Source organism: Mustela erminea, chromosome 8 (assembly GCF_009829155.1).
Source record: "Mustela erminea isolate mMusErm1 chromosome 8, mMusErm1.Pri, whole genome shotgun sequence".
NCBI classification, from domain to species: Eukaryota; Metazoa; Chordata; class Mammalia; order Carnivora; family Mustelidae; genus Mustela; species Mustela erminea.
In genome coordinates this window covers 73,644,549-73,666,310 of record NC_045621.1, presented here as the reverse complement: position 1 = coordinate 73,666,310, position 21,762 = coordinate 73,644,549, and the positions used below count along the sequence as shown (strand labels likewise).

Below are 21,762 nucleotides of genomic sequence, written 5' to 3'. Positions count from 1 at the left end.
TGCATCAGGGAACATCATATGTGAACTTTAACACGCATCCAGAAAATTCAGAAATGGAAAATGCACAGGGGCGACAGTTTATTACTCAAAAACATGTCAAAATTGATCCCATTCTCTCTTCACATTTCTAAAAAATTTCTTTCAACATAATGGACCAAAAAAAAAAAAAATCCCCTTTCTGTAACATAACTAACATTAAATCATGTCACTATTTGGATTAATGTTTAAATGCAAGTAAATATTTGGGTTATTTGAATACATCAATTTGGAGACAATCTAGGGTTTTTAACATTAAATTAAGAGTGATTTTTTAAGTCACAGGTCCCCTTATCAAACCAACCATCAGAATTCATTTCAATGCAATTTACTGAAATACACAAAATTACTTTAACAGGTTAAGATAGTGCTAGATGTGAGGCTGAGAGGAAGTGTCCGATAGAGTCTCTAAAAACATTACAATACCGAGGCTTTTTCTTAAAAATCAAAAAACAAACCGTGGTGGCTTACAGCTCCTAAACAAAACAAAGCAAATACAAATAAGATATGGTGACGAGATTATCTTCTGCCATCTTCTGGCTCCTTTCTTGCTATCCTATGCACGAACTGGGCTCAAGGACAGTCAAGGGTGTTTGGTTCCAGGAGTCATCGCCTCCTTTTGGAAACAGAGCTGGGACAGTTTAAAAATAACCTGTTGGGAGCACCCTAGCTGGAGTCCTGATTTTCCTCGCTTCCCCCTGCAGCAGAGACAGCGCCACCCAACTTTGTTCAACGACTGCAGAGCATGACCGTGAGACAAGGAAGCCAAGTACGACTCCAAGTGAGAGTGACCGGAATCCCTACACCTGTGGTGAAGTTCTATCGGGATGGAGCGGAAATCCAGAGCTCCCTTGATTTTCAAATTTCACAAGAAGGCGACCTCTACAGCTTACTGATTGCGGAAGCGTACCCTGAAGACTCCGGGACCTACTCCGTAAATGCAACCAATAGCGTTGGAAGAGCTACTTCGACTGCCGAATTGCTGGTTCAAGGTATGTGGCAGAGGCAGAGCAACCGGGAGGAGAGAGTACTTACTGATGGAGGATGCAGGAGGGCCAGGGGACCACCCGCCTCCCCTTGGGGGCCTCGGCGATGCTGGGAGCTGAACCTGGCAGCTGGCTTTTCAAGGCCCATGAAAAGAAAAGTCTCTGAGACTCCAGGCAGGAGCTCAGCCTCACTGATGAGCTCTGCACTTATTAAGGCCGTTAGGAACTGGACACTATTTCCATTAAGTCATCTGTGTTTTCAAATTATTGACCAATAAGGGGTTAAAAAAAATGGTTCTAAGTAAATCCTTATCTAATAATGAACATACTCTATTTTAAAACCTAATTTATACTAATGCAAAATCCAAAACATCCTGCATTTTCCCCCATTGAGACAACTAGAAAATTCGATTGACTTTGGAGTCAGAATTAACATTGGCTCTTCAGAAATGGTTTGCCGTGCCTCCTCCTAAATTTTGGTCTTTCCCTCCCCACAGGTGAAGAAGTAGTACCCGCTAAAAAGACAAAGACAATTGTTTCGACTGCTCAGATTTCAGAAACAAGACAAACCCGAATTGAAAAGGTATTTTTCTATATCGCTGGTTTTCAGACCTTTCGGAAAAGTTGCCAATGTTCCCCCTCAACACGGGCTTTGTTTTCGTCTTTTACAGAAGTTTGAAGCCCACTTTGATGCCAGATCAGTTGCAACAGTTGAGATGGTCATGGATGGAGCCGCTGGGCAACAGCTGCCACATAAAGCACCCCCTAGGATTCCTCCCAAGCCCAAGTCAAGGTCTCCCACACCACCATCCATTGCTGCCAAAGCACAGCTGGCCCGCCAGCAGTCCCCATCGCCGATAAGACACTCCCCGTCCCCGGTCAGACACGTGCGGGCGCCAACCCCGTCTCCTGTCAGGTAAAGCCTTTTAAAGGAGAGCAAGTCATTATGCATTTTTGAATTAGGTTTCATCCAGTAAGATGAGAAATAAGAGAAAGAAGGAAGAGAAGTAGGGGGAAGCAATCAAAACTGCAGCATGTGGTAAAGGAGGTAAGCTGAAAGGTCCTGAAAATGATTTTTACGAATCTTCACCGTCCCCAGGTAAATTGGACGACTTTATAAACTCTGCTTCTGAATTCCTATTTGTATTCCATTTAACAAAGGTCTGCTTTAGGAGCCAAGAGAAAGCTGGGAAATAAAAGGAGCACAGAATTTAGGGGTGGAAGCCCTATGTTTAGTCAGCCTGATCATTTGCTGACAGTGTGACTTAGGGAAATAATTATGACAATAAAATAGTCACTACTATATATCAGCCCCTTTCTCTCTGTCAGACATTTGATTAGCATTCTGTGTATTATTATCTCCTTAAATATTCACAGCAACCTCTAGGAATTATCATTCCTAATTTTATAGATAGGTGAGTGGAGCTGAAGAGGTTAAATAATTCACTTAGAGTCTTAGTCATTATCATGTGTACTCTAAAGAAAATCACGTAAGATTGCTCTCAAGGTGTGTTGTGAGGATTCAATGAGATAATTAGTTGAAGGTATTTTGTAGGTGGCGCATAAGAACAATTTGTATAATTGTTTTCTGATAAGAAGTAAAGCCTTCTAAATACTCTGCATTTGCTTATGTCATTTTCCATAGAAAATAAGATGGGCTTCTAAGCTTCGTTACTACGGAGGTATTTCAGAAAGTGAGTGTGTCTCATCAGGGCTCAGAAATTCTATGATCAAGGGTGGATTATCCATAGCAAATTTGACATGTTGGAACTTGGCTTAACCTGCTGAGGTTTTTAATATGATGAACTGAAAAAAATGTCCAAAGTTTGGAGTAAACAAGAAAATGTTTCTTGACCAATTTATATCATTGTTGTAGTATAGAGGGATTTCCCCTGCCAAGAAAAAATTTAAAGGGAGAATGATAAGCAGGTAGTTGACCTAAAAAATATTCAAGTTTCTTTAAGTTACTGAAATCGAAACACTGTAGTATTGGTAAGTGAATAGAAAACACATCAGAGAAGCAGAACAGAGCATCTAGAAATATCAGTACATCAAGTATCCAGTCCATTCCAGTTTTAATCAAAGTGACCTCTCAGTTCAGTGGGATAAAGGACATTTTCCTAGATAAAGAATGCTGGCCTGATTAGCTTTCCTTTTGGATGAAAACAAATATAAACCTCTACCTCACACCATTTATAAAATAAATCTCAACCTGACTAAAAAAGCTGAATAAAAACTAAATAAAATAAGTACTAAAAAAAAAAAAAGAGGCTATTTAGGAAAACATTAGTGAGGGAGAGCTTTAAAAATAGATTTGGAAATTCAGCTACATTAAAATAAAAATGTATGTATGGCAAAACTAAGGTCATTGCTAAACTAAACCGTGCATTTGTGAAAATATTTTTAAAATGTCTCTTCCTCAAGATATTTTGTTTCTGCCTTGAAAGTATTAAATATGCAATGGCTACAGTATGAAATGCATAAGCCTCAAAACCTTGCATAATGTACAAGACTGTATGTGTTGATGCTTAATAAGATCCCACAAAGAAGCAAAGTGCAAACAGTAGATCTAGGAGCAAAATGTTTGCAACATTTATGAAATAGCAAATGTATTAAAAAGCATCCACAAATTAATTTTTAAAGGAAAAAAGCAACACACATGGGGAAAAAATGAACAGAAGACAAACATTTCACGTAAGAGGCAATGCAAATGTCTGAAAAATATATGAAAAAAGCTAGAGATTTTCCAGTTCTTATTATATTGGCCACAGTGAAAAATTAGAGGTACTGGCAAACACTAATGTGAAAGAAGGCTTGAACCAAAACCTCAGTTTTAAAAACATGTCTTGCTATCAAATAAATAAACTGTTCTGTCCCAGGCTCGCTGCAAGTTTGCACACCATGCAACCGCAAGACAGGCCAAATGTAATTTCTGGGGGAGATAACAACTTCCTGTGTTTTTAATCCAAGCCTAAGGGTCATTTAAAATTACAGAGCTTCCCTGATTCCATGGAGCGTTCTGACTGTCTTAACAGCGCTGGCAGTTCATTAATAACACTCCCCATTACTCAGTCCCTGAAATTTGCTTTCAAATAAGAAATAAAAATAGCAATTTGTGGAGAAAATAATGGCCATGCCAGATAGACTACTTCCTAAAATGTCTAATGATTTAATCTTGATTTTTGTCATAGAGGAAGGCAAACATATCTTGTTGAATAAGGTACACGTATCTAGCTGTGACCGGGTGATTATGTTTTATTGTAAGAGCAAAAATAAGCACTTTCCTATAATGACTCAAATTACATTGATTTTTTCACAGTTATGGGCTTACCTGTAGCCTGCTGCTAATCACTGCTGTCATGCTAATCATGTCTTTAACTCTTTTGGAGATAAACCCCACTTTATGATGAACAAGTGTGAAACTTGGAAGTACATGTCACTTTGCTTTTCTTCATTTGGTTAGACCCTACATTTGGAACAGTGTTAGATGTTTTTGTTGTATTTCTAAGGCAGTCACTTTTAAAACAGGGACCTGTTCCCCCAGATATCCCTTTACTCGTTTACGACTTCATATATAAAATGTAAATTGATGTTCACTAAAACACCCTTCATTAAGAAAAGGAGTAAACATTTCTTCATGAAACCGGTTGATATTGTAGTGTACCATTAAGTTACTCTGTCATTTAGAGCAGATATCAATGGTGCCTTGCACCTTAATTAGAATAGTTGTTTCACTTATGATCCGTGTGAGTTAATGCCAGAGTATATTTATAAATGTTTTCCTAAAGCCAGTAGTTATAGTCAATGATGAGGCAATACTGCCACCTAGAGGGAAGAGTTGATTAAGAATCAATCAAAAAGTGAATTATGAAAATGTTATCTTAAAATAGTTGGCTAACCCCTAGAATTATTAGTGTAGATCAGGGACTGTCTTTTTAGCCATAAATGTCAGAAGTTAACACCTAGATTCTTCAAGTGATGCTATCGCACTTGGGATATACACAAAAACAATGAAAACTATTTTAGAAGAAGCGCTTTATCAATTTAATAGAAAAATGGTGGAATCCTTGGATTTTCAAATATCCAGTTACCATAGTAACTATATGGATAGCAAAAGAAGTCCAGAATACAACACAATGAGAGTGAAGGTAAACAAAGAGAAAATTTAAAAGAGCAGTTCACAGCACTTTGACCGGTGCACAGCCCATACCCAAAAAAGCTCTGCAAGAAAGGTCCCAAGAAAGTTCCCTCCCTAGCCTGGAGGTTCGCAGGCCTGTGGGCATGGTGAAAGCTGCGAGAGGTCTGTAGGGAAAGAAAAGAGCTGAGACTCCTTTAGCCCAGAATTGCACAAGCATTTTCATAATAGAAACCTTACTTTGTTAGACACCTGTCTGATATAGCCTCCCCCACTGAGAGAACAGAGAAATTTAGATTTCTGATTACTGTATTCACCATATCCTTTCCTTTGCTGTATTTGAAAATCTTCTGCTGTCTTGACTTTTTTAAATGGTGAGAAGGTGGAGCAGGGCACAACATTCTTTAGCTTAGAATTCAGTCTGGTCCTCTTACGGAGTTGCAGCAGATGAGATTAAGGCTTACCAAGATTTAAAACAAATTACTTTCAGTCAAGTACATTATCTGCCTCTGAATAGGTTATGGGGCACACGTGTTGAAACTCTGCCTTAAGCACTTTCAGATTTTCCTTCCGTCATTCAAATCTGAGGACCGGGAGAGGAGCCCTGGGTCTTGCCATTCCTGACCTCTGCCATCTGGTTTTCAGATCCGTGTCTCCAGCAGGGAGAATCTCCACATCCCCCATCAGATCCGTTAAGTCTCCGTTACTCGTCCGAAAGACCCAGACCCCCAGCATGGCCCTGGGCCCCGAAGTGCCTCCCCCTTGGAAGCAAGAGGGCTATGTGGCCTCATCTGAAGCCGAGATGAGAGAAACCACGGTGACGAGCGCCACCCAGATCAGGACAGAGGAGAGATGGGAAGGGAGATATGGGATCCAGGAGCAAGTGACGGTCAGCAGAGGAGCGGGCGCTGCAGCCAGCCTGTCAACCGGTGCTGCCTTTGCGGCGGGGGCTATGGCTGCTGGTGCTGCGGAGGTATGTCCCAGTGCTCCTGCTTTGTCTTCCTTTCAAGGTGGTGTTTCCAACCGGAACCCTGCCGTGAAGCTGTGTCCATGGGGCTAGGAGGGGAAATGCATGTGAACAGACGAACATAACAGAAACTGAAGGCCAAATTTGGCTCATGCTTTGGAAAATATATTTTTTAAAGATTTTGCTTATTTATCTGACAGAGAGAGACACAGTGAGAGAGGAAGTACAATCAGGGTGAGAGGGAGAGGGAAAGCAGTCGTCCTGCAGAGCAGAGAGCCCAATGCAGGGCTCGGTCATGACCTGAGCCCAAGGCAGACGCTTAACCGACTGAGCCACCCAGGCACCCTGGAAAATCATTTTTAATTGGGATAAAGTCTCTGTTCTATGAGGTTTTCAGAAAATACAGGTTTTAACGATACATGCCCCCTCTCTCGGCAATGGCATACACTTATCCCACATGTGTTTTACTCGCGGCTGCTCATTTCCATTGCACTTTTGTACTGTCTGCTGGGCATGTCATTTGAAAAATGGACTTGGTCATTTCCAATCCAGGCGAGACAAGAAACTGACAAAAGTGCAGCTGTTGCAACCGTTGTTGCTGCTGTTGATATGGCCAGAGTGAGAGAACCAGTCATCAGCGCTGTAGAGCACACTGCTCAGAGGACAACCACGACTGCTGTGCACATCCAGCCTGCTCAAGAACAGGTAGGCACGTGGCCGACCAGAGTGAGCTGGGCGTGTAGAGATCCTGTGGCAACCCTGCAACCCAAGTGTGTGGAGGGCAGTCCTGAGCCCACTGTGGCCCAGACTTCTAGGACTCAGAGCAAAAGATGGCTTGAGATACCCAGGGTATTCAAGATAGAAATACCTACAGATCCTGGTCTTTGTTAGGCAGGTAGACAGACAAGAGTGAACTAGCAGAAAATTGGCATGGGAGGTCAGAGAAGGAGTTCAAGTGTCAACATGGTCCTGGGTCAAGACAGACAAAGGGTGGCCAGGAAAGCCAGCTAAACAAGAGGAGTGTGTGTGCTTTCATTGCTGTGGTCCCAGATTAGTCAGTCCAGAGCTCAGCTGCTCCAAGAGCCGGGGGTGGGGGGACCATTCTGCAAGGTTCCCCAAAAGACCTTTGCTTTTACTTTCCTCAAAACAAATGTGACCCTTGATTCATGGCTGGAAAGTGTTATAAATCCAGGATAATTTCCCAATCTCATATTTGAATAGATGTGTTTTATAGTTCAAAATCACTCCAGCTTCCCCCCTTATCCTCTCTTGTGTGACATTTCTGTCTGCATCCTGATTTATTATTGGAACTTTTATATAAGGTTGCATGAAACTCTTCCCTTCCTCTCCCCTCTGAAATTTAGATTAAAAAAGAGGCAGAGAAGAAGACGGCTGTAACTAAGGTAGTAGTGGCCGCTGATAAAGCCAAGGAACAAGAATTAAAATCAAGAACCAGAGAAGTAATTACGACAAAACAAGAGCAGGTGCACGTAACTCATGAACAGGTGAAAAAAGTGGGTTTTGATGTAAATTATTGTTGTCGTTCCTGTGTCAGCACACATAATAATGTTTACTGTGAAGGGTTTTGTTTTTGTGCAACATAGCTGTTACCAAACTAATAAAATCCCCTTGTATCTGTGTATTCCTGGTTACCAGATACCAAGATCCCTTAGAGTCCCCAAATGCTTCATTTGTGTAGACAAAAGAGACTTCTTTGAACACAAACAAGGGGTTTCATCTCTGTCGCTCTGGAGATGCACTAAGCAAACATGACTCCAGTGAGGTCAAACCTGGAACAGTAGATTTTGAGGAAGGAACAGAGAAGGACTCTAGGCACACACTGCTTTGAAAATAGCTTGGCAACTACTTCCTGACCCCGTAGGAGAACCTTGGAACACGAATTTGAAGTGGAATGGACAGCATGGGTTTTGTAGGTCAAATGACCCCAAAAAAAGTGAAAAGGGTAGTCATGATTGGAAGCATTTAGGGACAAATCAAATTAAGGCCACTTGGTTGGGCTTTTGGCCAGTGGGGCCAGTTGTCAGCTGGGGGTTTGAGAAGATGAACTTTCAAGTCTTTTTAAGCCCTGAGATCTGGAATGTCAGGGATGGTGTCTGAGAGTGATAACTGGGGAAAACTACTCCCCGCGTCCCCCCTCCACACACCTTAGGCATCCAGATGCAAACAGCCTCCTTCAGAGGCTGAAGGATTTGGAAAACATTTTGCCTGGGATATGTACAAAACTTTTCTGACCATACATCTCAATTTTAGAAAAGTAAGTCTGGATGTTCCAAGCCATCATAATTAGGAAATTTTCCAAAGCAAAAATATCATATAAATATAGATTATAAATTGTCCATACCTGATTTTTCATCTGTAATGGTAAAGTGTCAGACAAATTACTTCTAAGGCCTTCCATTCTAATACCTGATTCTCTAAGATTACCTTTAGATGACAGAAGTGGCATAGAATAGTATTGCCCATATACCCATTTATGAAAAATTGGAAGTCTTTCTAAAGAAGATGGCAACTCTCCAATTCAGTTAAATGGTATTGAATCCAACTTTTTTTTTCCCCCTGAGCAGCATAAATTATGGTTTAGGCCAAAAAAGGGCATGGTTCTGGAAAATTAGATGATGTATTTAGTAATATCTCCAGAAAAAGATTTTACTTCTTTCCTCAAAGAAAGAAAGAAGTTTGTTTGTTATATTGTTTGTATTTAATAAACATCATGTCACTTCCATTAGAGACAGGGAGACAATAAGAGTTTGTTTTTATCATTGATTTCAGATAAGAAAAGAAACTGAAAAAGCATTTGTACCAAAAGTAATAATTTCTGCAACTAAAGCCAAAGAGCAAGAAACGAGAGTTACTGGACAAATTACTACAAAACAAGAACAAAAACAAGTAACTCAAGAAACAGTAAGTCTGATTTTGTAACTATGTTGTAGTTCGTTGACACATACACATTCTAGCCAGCTGCGTGTACCCTATTACCAGAACCTCTAAATGGAGAAGTCTTTGTATGTATTTTCTTTTTGTTGTTTCTGTTTTGTTTCTCTGAAACTCTTCTGTGATGGAGATTCTGTTCTCATTCCACAATTTTTCACTCAGTTGATCAGTAGTGGGGAGATGGTAGGAACCATTTGGGAGCGCATCAGTGACATTTCTAGAGCATATTGAAATGGAAGACAGAACCATCCCAGTCCAGTTACCCCCAGTACAGCTTCCTCACATGCAGCCTGAGCCCTCAGTCACTTCGGTTGTAAGACATGTGCGTACACACATGTACACACCAGCCTTGAGCACGCCAAGTAAATCTCAAGGGAAAGTGAGGAGATGCTGGACCCGAAGGAACACCAGTCCTTCCTCAAGAAAATATCCCAATTCCTGATTGACAAATAGGGACCTAGAAGTGTTTGCTGCTTTTGTGCCACAGAGCCACCTGAGAATAACCTCAGTGTCACCAACATCCCCTTCTCTTCCGCATGTGACATCTAGCCTTAAGGGGTCAGGAAAGAAGCATCTATTTTTAACTCTCCGTCTGTGCCTGCACTCACCAATCTTGACCTCCTGTTCTCTGCTGATCCCAGAGCTACTTTTTACAAAAGTCTAGCTGAGAATACTCTATACCCTTTGAAGGCTGACGACACGCTATTGAATGAGTTTCCTTCTCCTTGGAGTGAGGGAGAGACTTTGGATGCCTGTGTACCCTACTTGGCATGATCGTGGCATAGAGTCCCATTGCCATGGCAATGCCAGTTCCTGGCTAGCCTTGCCTGACTCTGGTTTTCCGTTCATTCGCCAGTGGCTGCTCACTGGGTCTTCATGTGTCAACATACCTCAAAAAGGAGACCTTTTTCAGTTTCTAGGACAATCTGCGAAGGAGCAGGTGGGCAGAAAAGAAGTCTACTCTTCAGGAAAACGAAAGTCTGTGTTTTAAACATTAAGTGTTGGCCCTTAGGATGGAAATGTGATATTCTCCCTTGCTACTAAACATTTTATATTCTTCTGAACATTGCAAGGGTATCTCACCATTTCTTTTGAATCTCAAACCTTCATTTTACTCTGAAAATCAGATAAGACAGACAGCTATGACAGCTGCTGCGTCCGTGGTGATAGCTGCCACTGCAGAGTCCACAAAGCTAGAAACAATCCTGGGAGCTCCAGAAGAAATTGCCACACAACACGACCAAATGCACATAACTCAGGAAAAGGTGATGACCCCTGCCGGTGTGCAATTCACTCTCCATCATGTCATTTGCAAGCTGCCTGCGTGTTCATCCTGGGTCTTACTCATCACATCTTCACCTCCCTTTTTTGTAACTCAAATAGAAAGCTCCCCCAAATCTCTCATGATCCGTTTGCCACCTCTCTAGCTTTCACTGCCACTTTTCATTCCTAACTTTCAAACTTTCTTTGGATTGTTACTAACATGACACTGTAGTTCATTCTACCATCTTCCCGTTTCGGGGGCAGTCGACAAAATACATAAGTATGTGTTGATTATGGCTGTACTAGAATTTCCTGTGGGTCGTAAGAAGAAGAATGTGAGAAAGAGAAATGCATCCTTTGTTCTTTCACTGCTGGTCACATTTTTTTCTTCTAGACTGCGCTTATTTTGATACTGTTAGCAATGAAACAGCACAGACGATCCAAGCAACAAAATACGATAGTTTTAAGTGATGGAAGTGTCCGTGAACAGGAAGAAAGTTGCTTCCTTTCTCCATTTTGACTTGTTTCTTTTATTAGCGGCTGTATGAAATTTAATGACCATTTTCTCACCTTTCTTTTTATCATATGACCAGATAATGAAAGAAACTAGGAAAACAGTGGTACCTAAAGTCATAGTTGCCACACCCAAAGTCCAAGATCAAGATTTAGTATCAAGAAGTAGAGAAGGCATCACTACCAAAAGAGAACAAGTTCAAATAACTCAGGAAAAGGTGAATACACGTATTTGAGATGGGAAAAGTTGATCTTTAACTAATTTCTAGCAGACCATTAACTATGATGTGTTATGAATTATTAGTCTGTATCTTCCTTTTTGAATCCCACACTAAAAGCAGAATGGTGAATGGTTGACTGCCTACCATTAATTTTATCTGCACACTTGATTTTCATCCATCTGTAACATGTAATTCATTTTACCCCACCATTATTCTTTGCATGAAGATGAGCACTTTTAGCCTGATTTTTAAAAAGAAATATATGGAATCATCCGGAGATTTTTTTTTTTTTTTTGGTTAACATTTCTGTGTTTTGTGATTCCCAGTCCGTATATACAAACATTGTCAAGTAACTTCTTTTGTGTAGTTAACTCTGAATGACTCCATCCTGCATCCCCACTAGGCGGGGGGAAGGGTCATACCTTGTGTGTCTAAAGCCCTGTGCAACTTCAACTTTGATTTTGCTGTAACAATCAGATGAGGAAGGAAGCTGAGAAAACTGCCTTGTCTACAATAGCAGTTGCTACTGCTAAAGCCCAAGAACAAGAAACAATACTGAGAACTAGAGAAGGAATGGCTACTAGACAAGAACAAATCCAAGTTTCTCATGGAAAGGTGATGCTCGCTATTCCAAGTGTGCAATCCCCTCTTTCATAATACATTAATCCCAATCTCAGAATTTCTTATGTATGAGACACTATTAACCTAATTTATTTTTTAGATGATTAAATGATTGGAAACTAAAAACCAAATTATTGTTGTTAATATTACTACATATTCCTCTCCCCACTGATCTCTTTGCTATTATTTCCCATTTTTTATTATTAACATCTAGAAGTTCTCTGAAAGTTGATGACTGAAATTGCATGCAGGCTGATTTTAAGATAGTTCATGATGAATCTTACTGTCGTGAAGATGTATGTTTTGAGGGGTTATAAATTCAGTATCTTATGTTGTAAAATACAGACTTATTTCAGGAAATTACCCATGATTTTTTTTCAAGTGAAAGTTTATCTTTTGTTCTTTCTGTAAATACCAGATGAGAAAATTACAGTGCCTGTTATACTAAATCTTGCTAAAGATAAACAAGATGCAGTATTAAAATCTAGAGAAGGAATCACCCAACCAAAATACACATAAGCCATGAAAAAGTTTATTTGTAGGATCTATTTGTAGTTGTGAAATCTCTATGAATTAACCAACCTACTGTGACTCTGTCATTTACCCCAAATAAGCCATTTCCCTACTTTTATTCCTTATTGTCAATATAGTATTTGGAAATTGCCAACGAAATCCCTTTAGTGTCATGGCTGAGTCCTGTCTGTATTTCTCTCAGTGTTGTTTTCTATGCCTCCATCTTTGGGTTTTGTTTTGTTTTATTTTTTTTTTTCCCTAAGGCCTGAGACAAGATCAACTTTCTAAACCTTTACCCAAGTCTCATACTGAATGGCATGTCAGCCTTTCAGAAATCTCACTGGTGACAGGAGTGCCAATACATAACATAATTTGTCTGAGATTATATTTAAATTGTTGCTGTTTGTTCCAAATCACATCAATTTGACTCTTATTTTTGTTGTTAAAAATTAGCTAAGAATGGAAGCTGAGAAAATATCTATACCCAAAGTAATAGTTACCACAGCAAAACCTACTATACCAGCCACACTGCCAAGGACTAGCGAAGGATTTGCTATTAAGCAAGAACAGATCCATCTCTTCCGGGAGGAGATGAAAACTGATGCTGTGGAGGTGAAAAGCACTGCTTCGTCCCATTTCATCATGGCACCCATAACTTTTCATGCCGCATGAGTCATTGTGCTCTATCGTTCCATGTAATTGCCGAAGAGGTCACCAAGCATGAGAGACGATTAAACCTCGCCCGGCTCCTCTGGGGCAACAGCTAGTGTTTCTCATTGCGAAAAGCCAGATTAAATAACACTTTCCTTTGCATTTCCTAAGTTAGTTCTCTGCATTTAACTGGTCTGAATTGGGGTCTCCTGCTCCAGTTCTTCCTGTTGGTCTAGGTTCCAAGACTAGGAGAGATGTGAGTCCATCTAAAAAAATGGTACCAGCAAAGAGGACACACCTGTGGTTGTCCACCAAACAGCTTATGTCTATGAACTCAATGTGTAATAACTCAGGAGAAGAGTACATAGATGCTTCTCCAATGTTAAGTATCCTGCCCATAATTAAGATTCTTTTTCTTTGTAGAAGTTTTAAGTGAGGAACAAGATTTTCATATTTGTGCATTTTAGTTGGCAAATGATTTCTTTGAGCCTAAGTTTTCTCGTTAAAATAAATAAAACTAAAATTCAACCTGAGTATCTCACAGACCGGTTGAAAGAGTCAGGTGAGATGTAATGTAATCACCCTATGAGCAAAATAGTAAATGTTAAGTGTATACACACACACACACACATATATATATAAACATATTTATATGTAGAGAGAATGATATATCAGTCTTTACATATATGTTGAAAGTGTATGTATACTTAATACATACTACTTTGCCTGTAGAACGATTGCATTTACATTGTATCTCATTTGAATCTTTGGCCCACATTAAATACATATGAGAGATGTTAAATATTTATATTTGTGTTAGCTGTCAAAGATAGATAACATTTAAAAATATCTGTAAAATTCAAATCAACTAATGACCTGGATAGTTTAAAAAAGAAAAACAGATGACCAAAGTTAACTTACCTAAGCCTCATGTGTATTTCACAGTTTCTCCTATGACGCAGTGGTAAAGTGACATCGGCATTTGCAATCCTTCAGGGAAGATGAGATTGTTTGTGGCTTACTGGAAAGAAGCACTGACTGAAGCCAGTGATCACTAAATGCCCAGTTTCATCGCAGAAAAAACCCTCATTTATATCCTAAATGATTCCAAGAACAATTTTAGCAAATACCTAGGCAGCATCCTTGAAGGACATTTCAGATGAGACCTCGATTTCATTCACAGCCATAGAAAAGAAAACTGGACGTTAATAAAATACTCCAGCATTAGTTTTAAAGAGCGCTGACAGACACAATGATGTGATTTTTAGGATATGCTATTTCTGAGTATTGCATAGACTCATAATTTGTAAGCCACATCAGCCAGTTTGCTTTCTTTAAAAGAGAAACACCTTTGCAGACTGTTTTTATTTATGTTAATCAGATTCATGGAAATGAGAAAACAACATTTCTGGCTTTTTTTTTCTTGGCTTTACCTCCCAGTAATAATGAAAGTAAATTGAACCTCACTGCAGAAGGTTGTTCTCTTGAATCCAAATATGATTAACACTTTCATTTTAATCAGAATCTCTTTGTTCATGTTTTTTAAGGAAGATATTTTCTAATAGATTAAAAATTTGTATCCCTAGGGAATCATAAGAAAATTAATATGCTCACTATTGTTTCATGAGCTTTCACATTATCTCAGATTTGCATGCAACTGTACAACTCAGTAGCAGCTGATTTTTCTGGATGGGTCCAGGAGGGTTTTGAGTGCATTTTCATCATTGCTGTCATTGCAGCAATACTAACCTAAGTGATTGACAGGAAAATAAAAAGAATCAATGAAGATAACCAGCCCCAGAGTTCCGATTTCCCAAGTGCTAATTAACAGCCTCAGATAGAATCCTAGAAAAACTCAAAATCTCCTTCCTCCTTTATATACGTCCTGTGTTGTCCCATGTGGTTTGTGTGTGTGTGATTTAATGTCTCATCTAATTAAGCAGGTATATACAGAATGTATCTGACTAGATATCCATTACATTATAATCATCAATGAGATATTAAGTTCCTAATGCGTCTGTGCGCCACATTCCTTGAGACATTAACAGAGCCATGTAACATGGGTGCCATCTCCCTACCACACCTTCAGGCATTTGTCTGTTCTCAGTGGCTGTCCTTGGAGGAGCTATCCCGGCTTGAGTTTGACGTTACCATGTATTAATTCTGGAAACCTTGTCTCCAGGTGGACGTTGGGAAGAAGGCGGAAGCCGTAGCGACGGTGGTTGCTGCGGTAGACCAGGCCCGCATCAGAGAACCCAGGGAGCCCAGGCACCTTGAAGAATCCTATGCTCAGCAGACCACTGTGGAGTCTGGCTATAAGGAGCACATTTCCACCACAAAGGTAGCTGAGCATCCCCAGCGTCCAGCCTCGGAACCCCACGTTGTCCCTAAAGCAGTCAAGCCTAGGGTGATCCAGGCTCCTTCTGAGACTCATATCACAACTACTGATCAAATGGGAATGCACATTTCATCACAGGTAGGTCTACACCTGCTGGATCTTCACTCTATCTGTGGAAAGTGAGCCTAACCGCACTGGTCATCTGGTAAACTGTGCTGTCACAGATTCTCATTTCCTTGCAGATCAAGAAAACTACAGATCTCACAACTGAAAGATTAGTCCATGTGGATAAACGCCCCCGCACAGCAAGCCCTCACTTTACTGTTTCAAAAATTTCTGTCCCTAAGACAGAACATGGATATGAGGTAAGAAGGTACAGAGCATGATGCAAAAATGTCTGGCTTGAAGGAAATAAGTACCTAATGCGTGACGTAAACAGGGTGTTTGGGGTGTAGGCCAGCGTGGGCCTCTCTCTGGTGATGTCTGTTTATGGTCATTAGACTCCAGAGCCCCTGCAATCTAGCTCCCAAAACTTGTCCAAGAGGCTGAGCATCGAGCAGCAAGAGGAGGTTACCGTATACCTCAAAGAAGACCCACATTCATACAGCCTTCTCTCCTTGTTTCACAATTTGTAAAAAGATGGTGTGTCACATGGTTTTATTTTCCTTATGCTGTGAGATGCTTCAGGCTGTGAATGTATATCAGTAATAAAGTCAGACATTGAAAAATCGTGCTTTCATATACTCAATATAACGAGATGCAGAGAGGTAGTGTATGTGGCAGTTGGGTTGGGTGGCAGAGTCACACAGCCTTGGATTAGTGTCCTAGCTCTGTCATCGGCAGCAAGTTAGTACATATAAAACCATTAGCAAGTTGGTAGCACATAGTAACCCTTCACATCAGTCCCTGTTCTCATACCTATCTAAGACATGGAATACAAATCTTGTGTGCCTTCAGAGAATTTTAAAGAACATTTAATACCTATATTTGGAATAGCCCCAAGTTACTACTGAAATTCAATAACCGTAGAAAGTGATAGAATAAAAAGTGAGAAAGCCTTCAAAATATTTTCCTGAACATCTCCATTTTCAGCTGCCACCCAGATTTGAGGCTGAAACTTTACAGTGCTATCTTAATGTAGTTCTCAGGCATTCACCAAATACCTTCATAATTTCCTGATTTTGAATTTCCCACTGTGGTATTGTTAGGGCGGTTAACTGGAAATTCACCACTGAGCTTTAGAAGACCCTCCATCCCTTTATGAGGAGCATGAAATAAGGGACTCTAAATACAACCCTTGAAAGATATTTTCCAAATGTGTTTTACAGATTGGCAGGAATGATGACGAGCTTTATAAGAGGCTTATCTCTAACTGCCTTTTCATTGATCAGAAGAGTGATAGTGAGAGCATTAAAAGACTGTATAGACCACAGACTCGGCCCCCTCCCCACACCCCGCTGGCAGAATGAGGGATGGTGGCCATTTGCTCTCTGAATTCTGACATGGATTGCTCCTTTTCCCTTCAGGCATCGATAGCTGGTAGTGCTATCGCCACATTACAGAAAGAGTTGTCGGCCACGCCTTCTGCTCAGAAGATCACCAAGTCAGTGAAGGCGCCAACTGTGAAGCCTGCTGAGGCTAGAGTGAGAGCCGAACCTACCCCCTCCCCTCAGTTCCCCTTTACTGATGTGCCAGACACTTACAAGAGTCAAGCTGGCATCGAAGTGAAGAAGGAGGTAGGGGTGAGCATCACTGGTGGCACAGTGCATGAAGAACGCTTCAAAGTCTTACATGAGCGAGAAACCAAGGTCAGTCCCTGGATTGCATGCCATTTCTTGAGCCATTGCTATGGAGTGGGGCCTGTTTGTGCCACTGGGGTACTCGGCCGGGCACCCTCGGCCGGGCACCCTCCCTTTCTCCTTTGCCATGTTCAGACATAATTCTTTTGAGTCTGGTGTGGGTCAGAGCTCCTGTGTCTCAAATTGTGTTTGCAATTTTGCATGTGCTAGGAGTTGATGAGTTTGCCCCTATTTCATGGGCATTTTGTAACGTCCTTTGTAAAATTCACAGGTGACAGAAGTAGCAAGAGTGCCTGCACCTGTTGAAATCCCGGTTACCCCACCAACCTTGGTCTCGGTGAGTAATGAAGTTGATGCGTGTGTGGTCTGATACTTTTAACATATGCAAAGATTAGCTTCTCGGAATGGCCTTAGTGAGTTCACAAAGGCTAGTTGTAAGACAATACACTATTTGGCAAGAAAAAAGAGGAATTCCGTTTGGCAACTGTCAGTCACATAGTCAACAAACTTAATGGGTTTCTGTGAGGTATAAGGCTTTATTGGGAGAGTTATGGAGATATACAGACCAATCCAGCCCTGTTTGATATCTTAGCCTTAGTATCAGAGAAAAGGATACATATAGAAGTTGACAAGCATAATATAGCAGTGAAAAGCACCTGCTTTTAACAGAGGAAGGAGAGAGTACTTCTGATTGGGAATAGCAGGAAAAGTTTTATTGAAGTGGCAGCATTTGCTTTGTTTAAATATGTGAGAATAACAGAGGGTACAGAGTTGCCCCTTTATATGGTGTTGATACCGTTCTGCCTTACAAACTTGGCAACACCTGACATCTATTTCAAGTTAGGTATACTCAGTTTCCAAGGGGGTTTCTTTACTAATATTTCTAGAGTCTTGACCTTTAAAAAAAACCATTTTATGGCCATGAGAATGTGCAAGTTCAAATCCTTCCACTTGTCATAACTCATAGAGATGATTAATGACTTAATGACTTGCACGTCTTATCGTTATTTCCTTTTCCTTCTCTCTTCAGGGCTTAAAAAATGTGACGGTTATAGAAGGTGAATCCGTCACCTTGGAGTGCCACATCTCTGGGTACCCATCCCCAAAGGTGACATGGTACAGGGAAGACTACCAAATAGAAAGTTCCATAGACTTCCAGATAACCTTCCAGAGTGGAATTGCCCGTCTTATGATTCGCGAAGCCTTTGCAGAAGACAGCGGACGATTTACCTGCAGTGCTGTGAATGAGGCCGGGACCGTCAGTACATCCTGCTATCTAGCTGTGCAAGGTTGGTGCACACTCTCACCGCCCTCTAAACACGCCATTGCCCTCAGCCAACACCTTCCACAGTGCAGTTTCTGCGTGCCTCATAATGATGGCCCCTTGGGGAACTGGGGGTCCATTGGAGGGTCGGCTTAGCTGTCATACTAAGCAGAAGTCACTGACAAAACGGACTCAATACCCGACTTAAATGAGAAACTTCTGTCTTATTCTAGCATCAGAGGAGTTTGAAAAGGAAACAACAGTGACTGAGAGATTGACCACGGAAGAGAAACGGTAAAACATACTTCTGCTTTTGTTCTAGTACAGTTTTGATTTTTTTCAGTCCCTTTGGTATTGGCGCATTGCAACTGCAGAAGCTAATATGGAGGGAATTCTCTTTCCAGCTTCATAGAGTCCAGAGATGTCGTGATGACGGATACTAGCATCACAGAGGAACAGGCAGGGCCCGGAGAGCCTGCTGCTCCTTTCTTCATTACAAAACCAGTGGTCCAGAAACTGGTGGAAGGTGGCTGCATTGTGTTTGAATGTCAGGTTGGCGGCAATCCAAAGCCTCACGTCTACTGGAAAAAATCTGGTGTCCCTCTTACCACAGGATACAGGTATTTTGATGGCTGACAGAGTTATCTGTGATTTGTATATTATGTATATGAAGCCTACAGAGAAATAGCCTCCCCCCCAATGTAGGCTCTTTCATTATGGAAACTTCAGAGTATATTCTGAGGTATTTTTATAGTTTTGCACAAAGTCTTATTGAGAAACAAAGCTTTGTGACAAAGGTATGTAAAGATATATTTTTTCTGTATTCTTGTTTGATACATGTATAGAGCTAGTGAATAGAGAAAATGTGGAATTTTACACACATATATTCTTCCAGAAACCATCTAAGATAGGATTCAATAAAAATGCATAATAATTAAGTGACTAAAAGATAAAAAAAACAAGGGTCATGTAATGAAGAAGAAACTTAGTTATACATGATGAACATTTATGCTAATAAATTAGCTGTAAATGAATGTAAGATTTAGCTTGAATTTCCTGAAACTTATGACAAATGAAAAAATCTAATTCTTTTATCTTAGTAAGAAAAAATATAGCATACCAGAGGCTTCATATTGAAATATTCAAAGGAATTTATTATTTTGATTATTCATTTGATCTTCACATGAAACAGAGAGCAAAATAATGAACAAAGAGAAATACCTAAGTGTTTAAATGACCTCTCATTTGCTAACATAAACACCGAAGCCCTTTTCAAATGGTTGATACTAGTAGTAGTATATTCTATTATTTATTTCAAAGAATACATGAACCTTATTTAAAGCAAAAATTTAAAGTTGTTTGACCCTCATTTCTCATGTCCATTCATTTTCCTCTCTCAGCAATCTTCTATTTTACATGAAGCTTAGTCACATGTCTAAGGTCATTGCATTTTGTGCCACAGATCCTCATGAGGGCTGGTTTCTTCACGTAGTGTTTTTGTGACTGAATTTTATGTGTGTTCTTTTCCATAAAGATACAAAGTGAGCTACAACAAGCAAACTGGGGAGTGCAGACTGGTGATTTCAATGACCTTTGCAGATGATGCTGGAGAATACACTATTGTCATTCGTAATAAGCATGGCGAGACTTCTGCATCTGCCTCCCTGCTTGAAGAAGGTAAAGGCAGCTCTGAGTAGTTTCTGTGTGCATGATAGGAAAGGAAACGCCAGGAAGGAGGAGTGCTGGGTGTTTGCCAAAAGGCCTGTTAAAACATCCCAGTTCTGATATCCTAGCTCTGTCTCCATTGCTACCTTCCCTTGACCTCAGCTGTATAGGAAATGTTTTAGACCACATTGCCCCAAAAGCCAGACTGGTGTTAAACTTCAAGGTTCTAGCACCAGTTTCTATTTGGTGCATTTATTTCTAGGCATATTTTGAAGATGCAGGGATTCCAATTCCAGTTGCCTTCCAGATCCAGGCAGATAATATTAGTGAGTCCCATGAAGACAGTGGCAAACTGGAGAGCCTGAGCCCTGCCTTAAGGGCATAGTAGCTGCCCACCCCCACTATGTTGTCGCCAGGCACACACATGCCAGGCTCAGTGTTCCTAGAGTTTCTGAAGTTTTAAAGGAAACCTGGAAGGGCGTCTTGGTGGCTCAGTCGGTTGTGCATCTAACTCTTGGTTTCAGCTTAGGTCACATCTCAGGGTCATGAGATTGAGCCCAGCATTATGCTCCATGCTCACTGGGGAGTCTGCTTGAGGTTCTCTCCCTCTTCCTCTGCCCCTCCCCCTGCTGATACACACACATGCATGCTCGCTTGCTCTCTCACGCTCTGTCTCTCTTTTTAAAATAAATGAATAAATCTTAAAAAAAAAAAAAAGAAGAATCTGAAAATCAAGATTTTTAGTATTCAAAATAATTTGACAAAAAGTATAATGACATTCAGGCCAAACAAAATGTATCTATGGGTCACATTTACTTTTGCTTAATTGTTCACATTATAGTGGACATTCCAGGTTCTGTCTAATTTGATCTGCACAACACCCCTTAGAGAAAGCTATTATCCTTACTTAGCAGATAAAACACTCAAGACCCAGGGAATAAATGAATTGCCAAAAACCACACAGTAAATTAGGAAGAGCACTAGGCTAGATCCTAAAGAACTGACCAGTAATGTAAAGTTCTTTCCACGATAGTAGCAGCTGCTTTGAATTGTAAATAAAAATTTGGTTTGAGAATTCAATTTAATATAGATTGAGCACTTTGATGGTAAAAATTGGGAAATTCACCTTTTGGCTATCAATTTTTCCTAGGTGTAGGGCTTGCCTGAATGAAGTGGCATGAACACTTTTTTGTAGAAATACTAAAATTAACTTATGTTCCTAAAACAAACAAGCAAAGGGGGGAAAAGAGAGAGAGAGAGAGAGAAACCAAAAAGGAGACTCTTAATTATAGAAAGTGAACTGAAAGTTAACCAAAAGGGAGATAAGTGGCGGGTCAGCGGGGGTGGGGGAGTGACACAGGTGATGGGGATTAAGGAGGGCATTTGTGCTGAGCCCTGGGTGATGTATGCAAGTGTTGAATCACTCTGTTGTACACTTGAAACTAATATCACACTGTATATTAACAACCAGAATTTAAATAAACACTTAAAAAAAAAACTTATATTCTTAACTTCTAGCTGAGTATGAGTCACTGATGAAGTCCCAGCAAGAGATGCTTTACCAAACACAAATGACTGCATTTGTACAAGAACCTAAAGTTGGGGAAACAGCACCTGGATTCTTATATTCTGACTATGAGAAAGAGTATGAAAAAGAACAGGCCTTAATTAGGAAAAAAATGGCCAAAGATACTGTAATGGTCAGAACTTTTGTAGAAGAACAGGTGAGTAGAACAATAATGACCAAGTAAATCATTTCATAAGTTATGAAATTACCATCCACAATGTCCCTTTTTTAAATTTTTTCCTTTTCCTGGGATGGGGTCAGGGTTAAACTA

General features: G+C 40.4%; 1 protein-coding gene across 2 annotated transcripts in view; it reads left to right on the top strand.

Annotated features, from left to right (window-relative positions):
• TTN (titin) overlaps positions 1–21,762 on the top strand; it is a 274,226-nt gene that overhangs the window by 5,982 nt on the left and 246,482 nt on the right. For both annotated transcript variants that reach the window (XM_032356075.1, XM_032356076.1), the window contains exons 4-22: positions 741–1,028; positions 1,520–1,605; positions 1,694–1,938; positions 5,803–6,130; positions 6,677–6,829; positions 7,489–7,629; positions 8,915–9,046; positions 10,204–10,341; positions 10,933–11,070; positions 11,551–11,688; positions 15,041–15,334; positions 15,439–15,561; positions 16,723–17,004; positions 17,267–17,332; positions 18,026–18,284; positions 18,493–18,553; positions 18,664–18,879; positions 19,794–19,936; positions 21,443–21,648. In XM_032356075.1, coding sequence (XP_032211966.1) covers positions 741–1,028; positions 1,520–1,605; positions 1,694–1,938; positions 5,803–6,130; positions 6,677–6,829; positions 7,489–7,629; positions 8,915–9,046; positions 10,204–10,341; positions 10,933–11,070; positions 11,551–11,688; positions 15,041–15,334; positions 15,439–15,561; positions 16,723–17,004; positions 17,267–17,332; positions 18,026–18,284; positions 18,493–18,553; positions 18,664–18,879; positions 19,794–19,936; positions 21,443–21,648 — 3,437 coding nt within the window. The remainder of the gene's footprint in view (positions 1–740; positions 1,029–1,519; positions 1,606–1,693; positions 1,939–5,802; positions 6,131–6,676; positions 6,830–7,488; positions 7,630–8,914; positions 9,047–10,203; positions 10,342–10,932; positions 11,071–11,550; positions 11,689–15,040; positions 15,335–15,438; positions 15,562–16,722; positions 17,005–17,266; positions 17,333–18,025; positions 18,285–18,492; positions 18,554–18,663; positions 18,880–19,793; positions 19,937–21,442; positions 21,649–21,762) is intronic.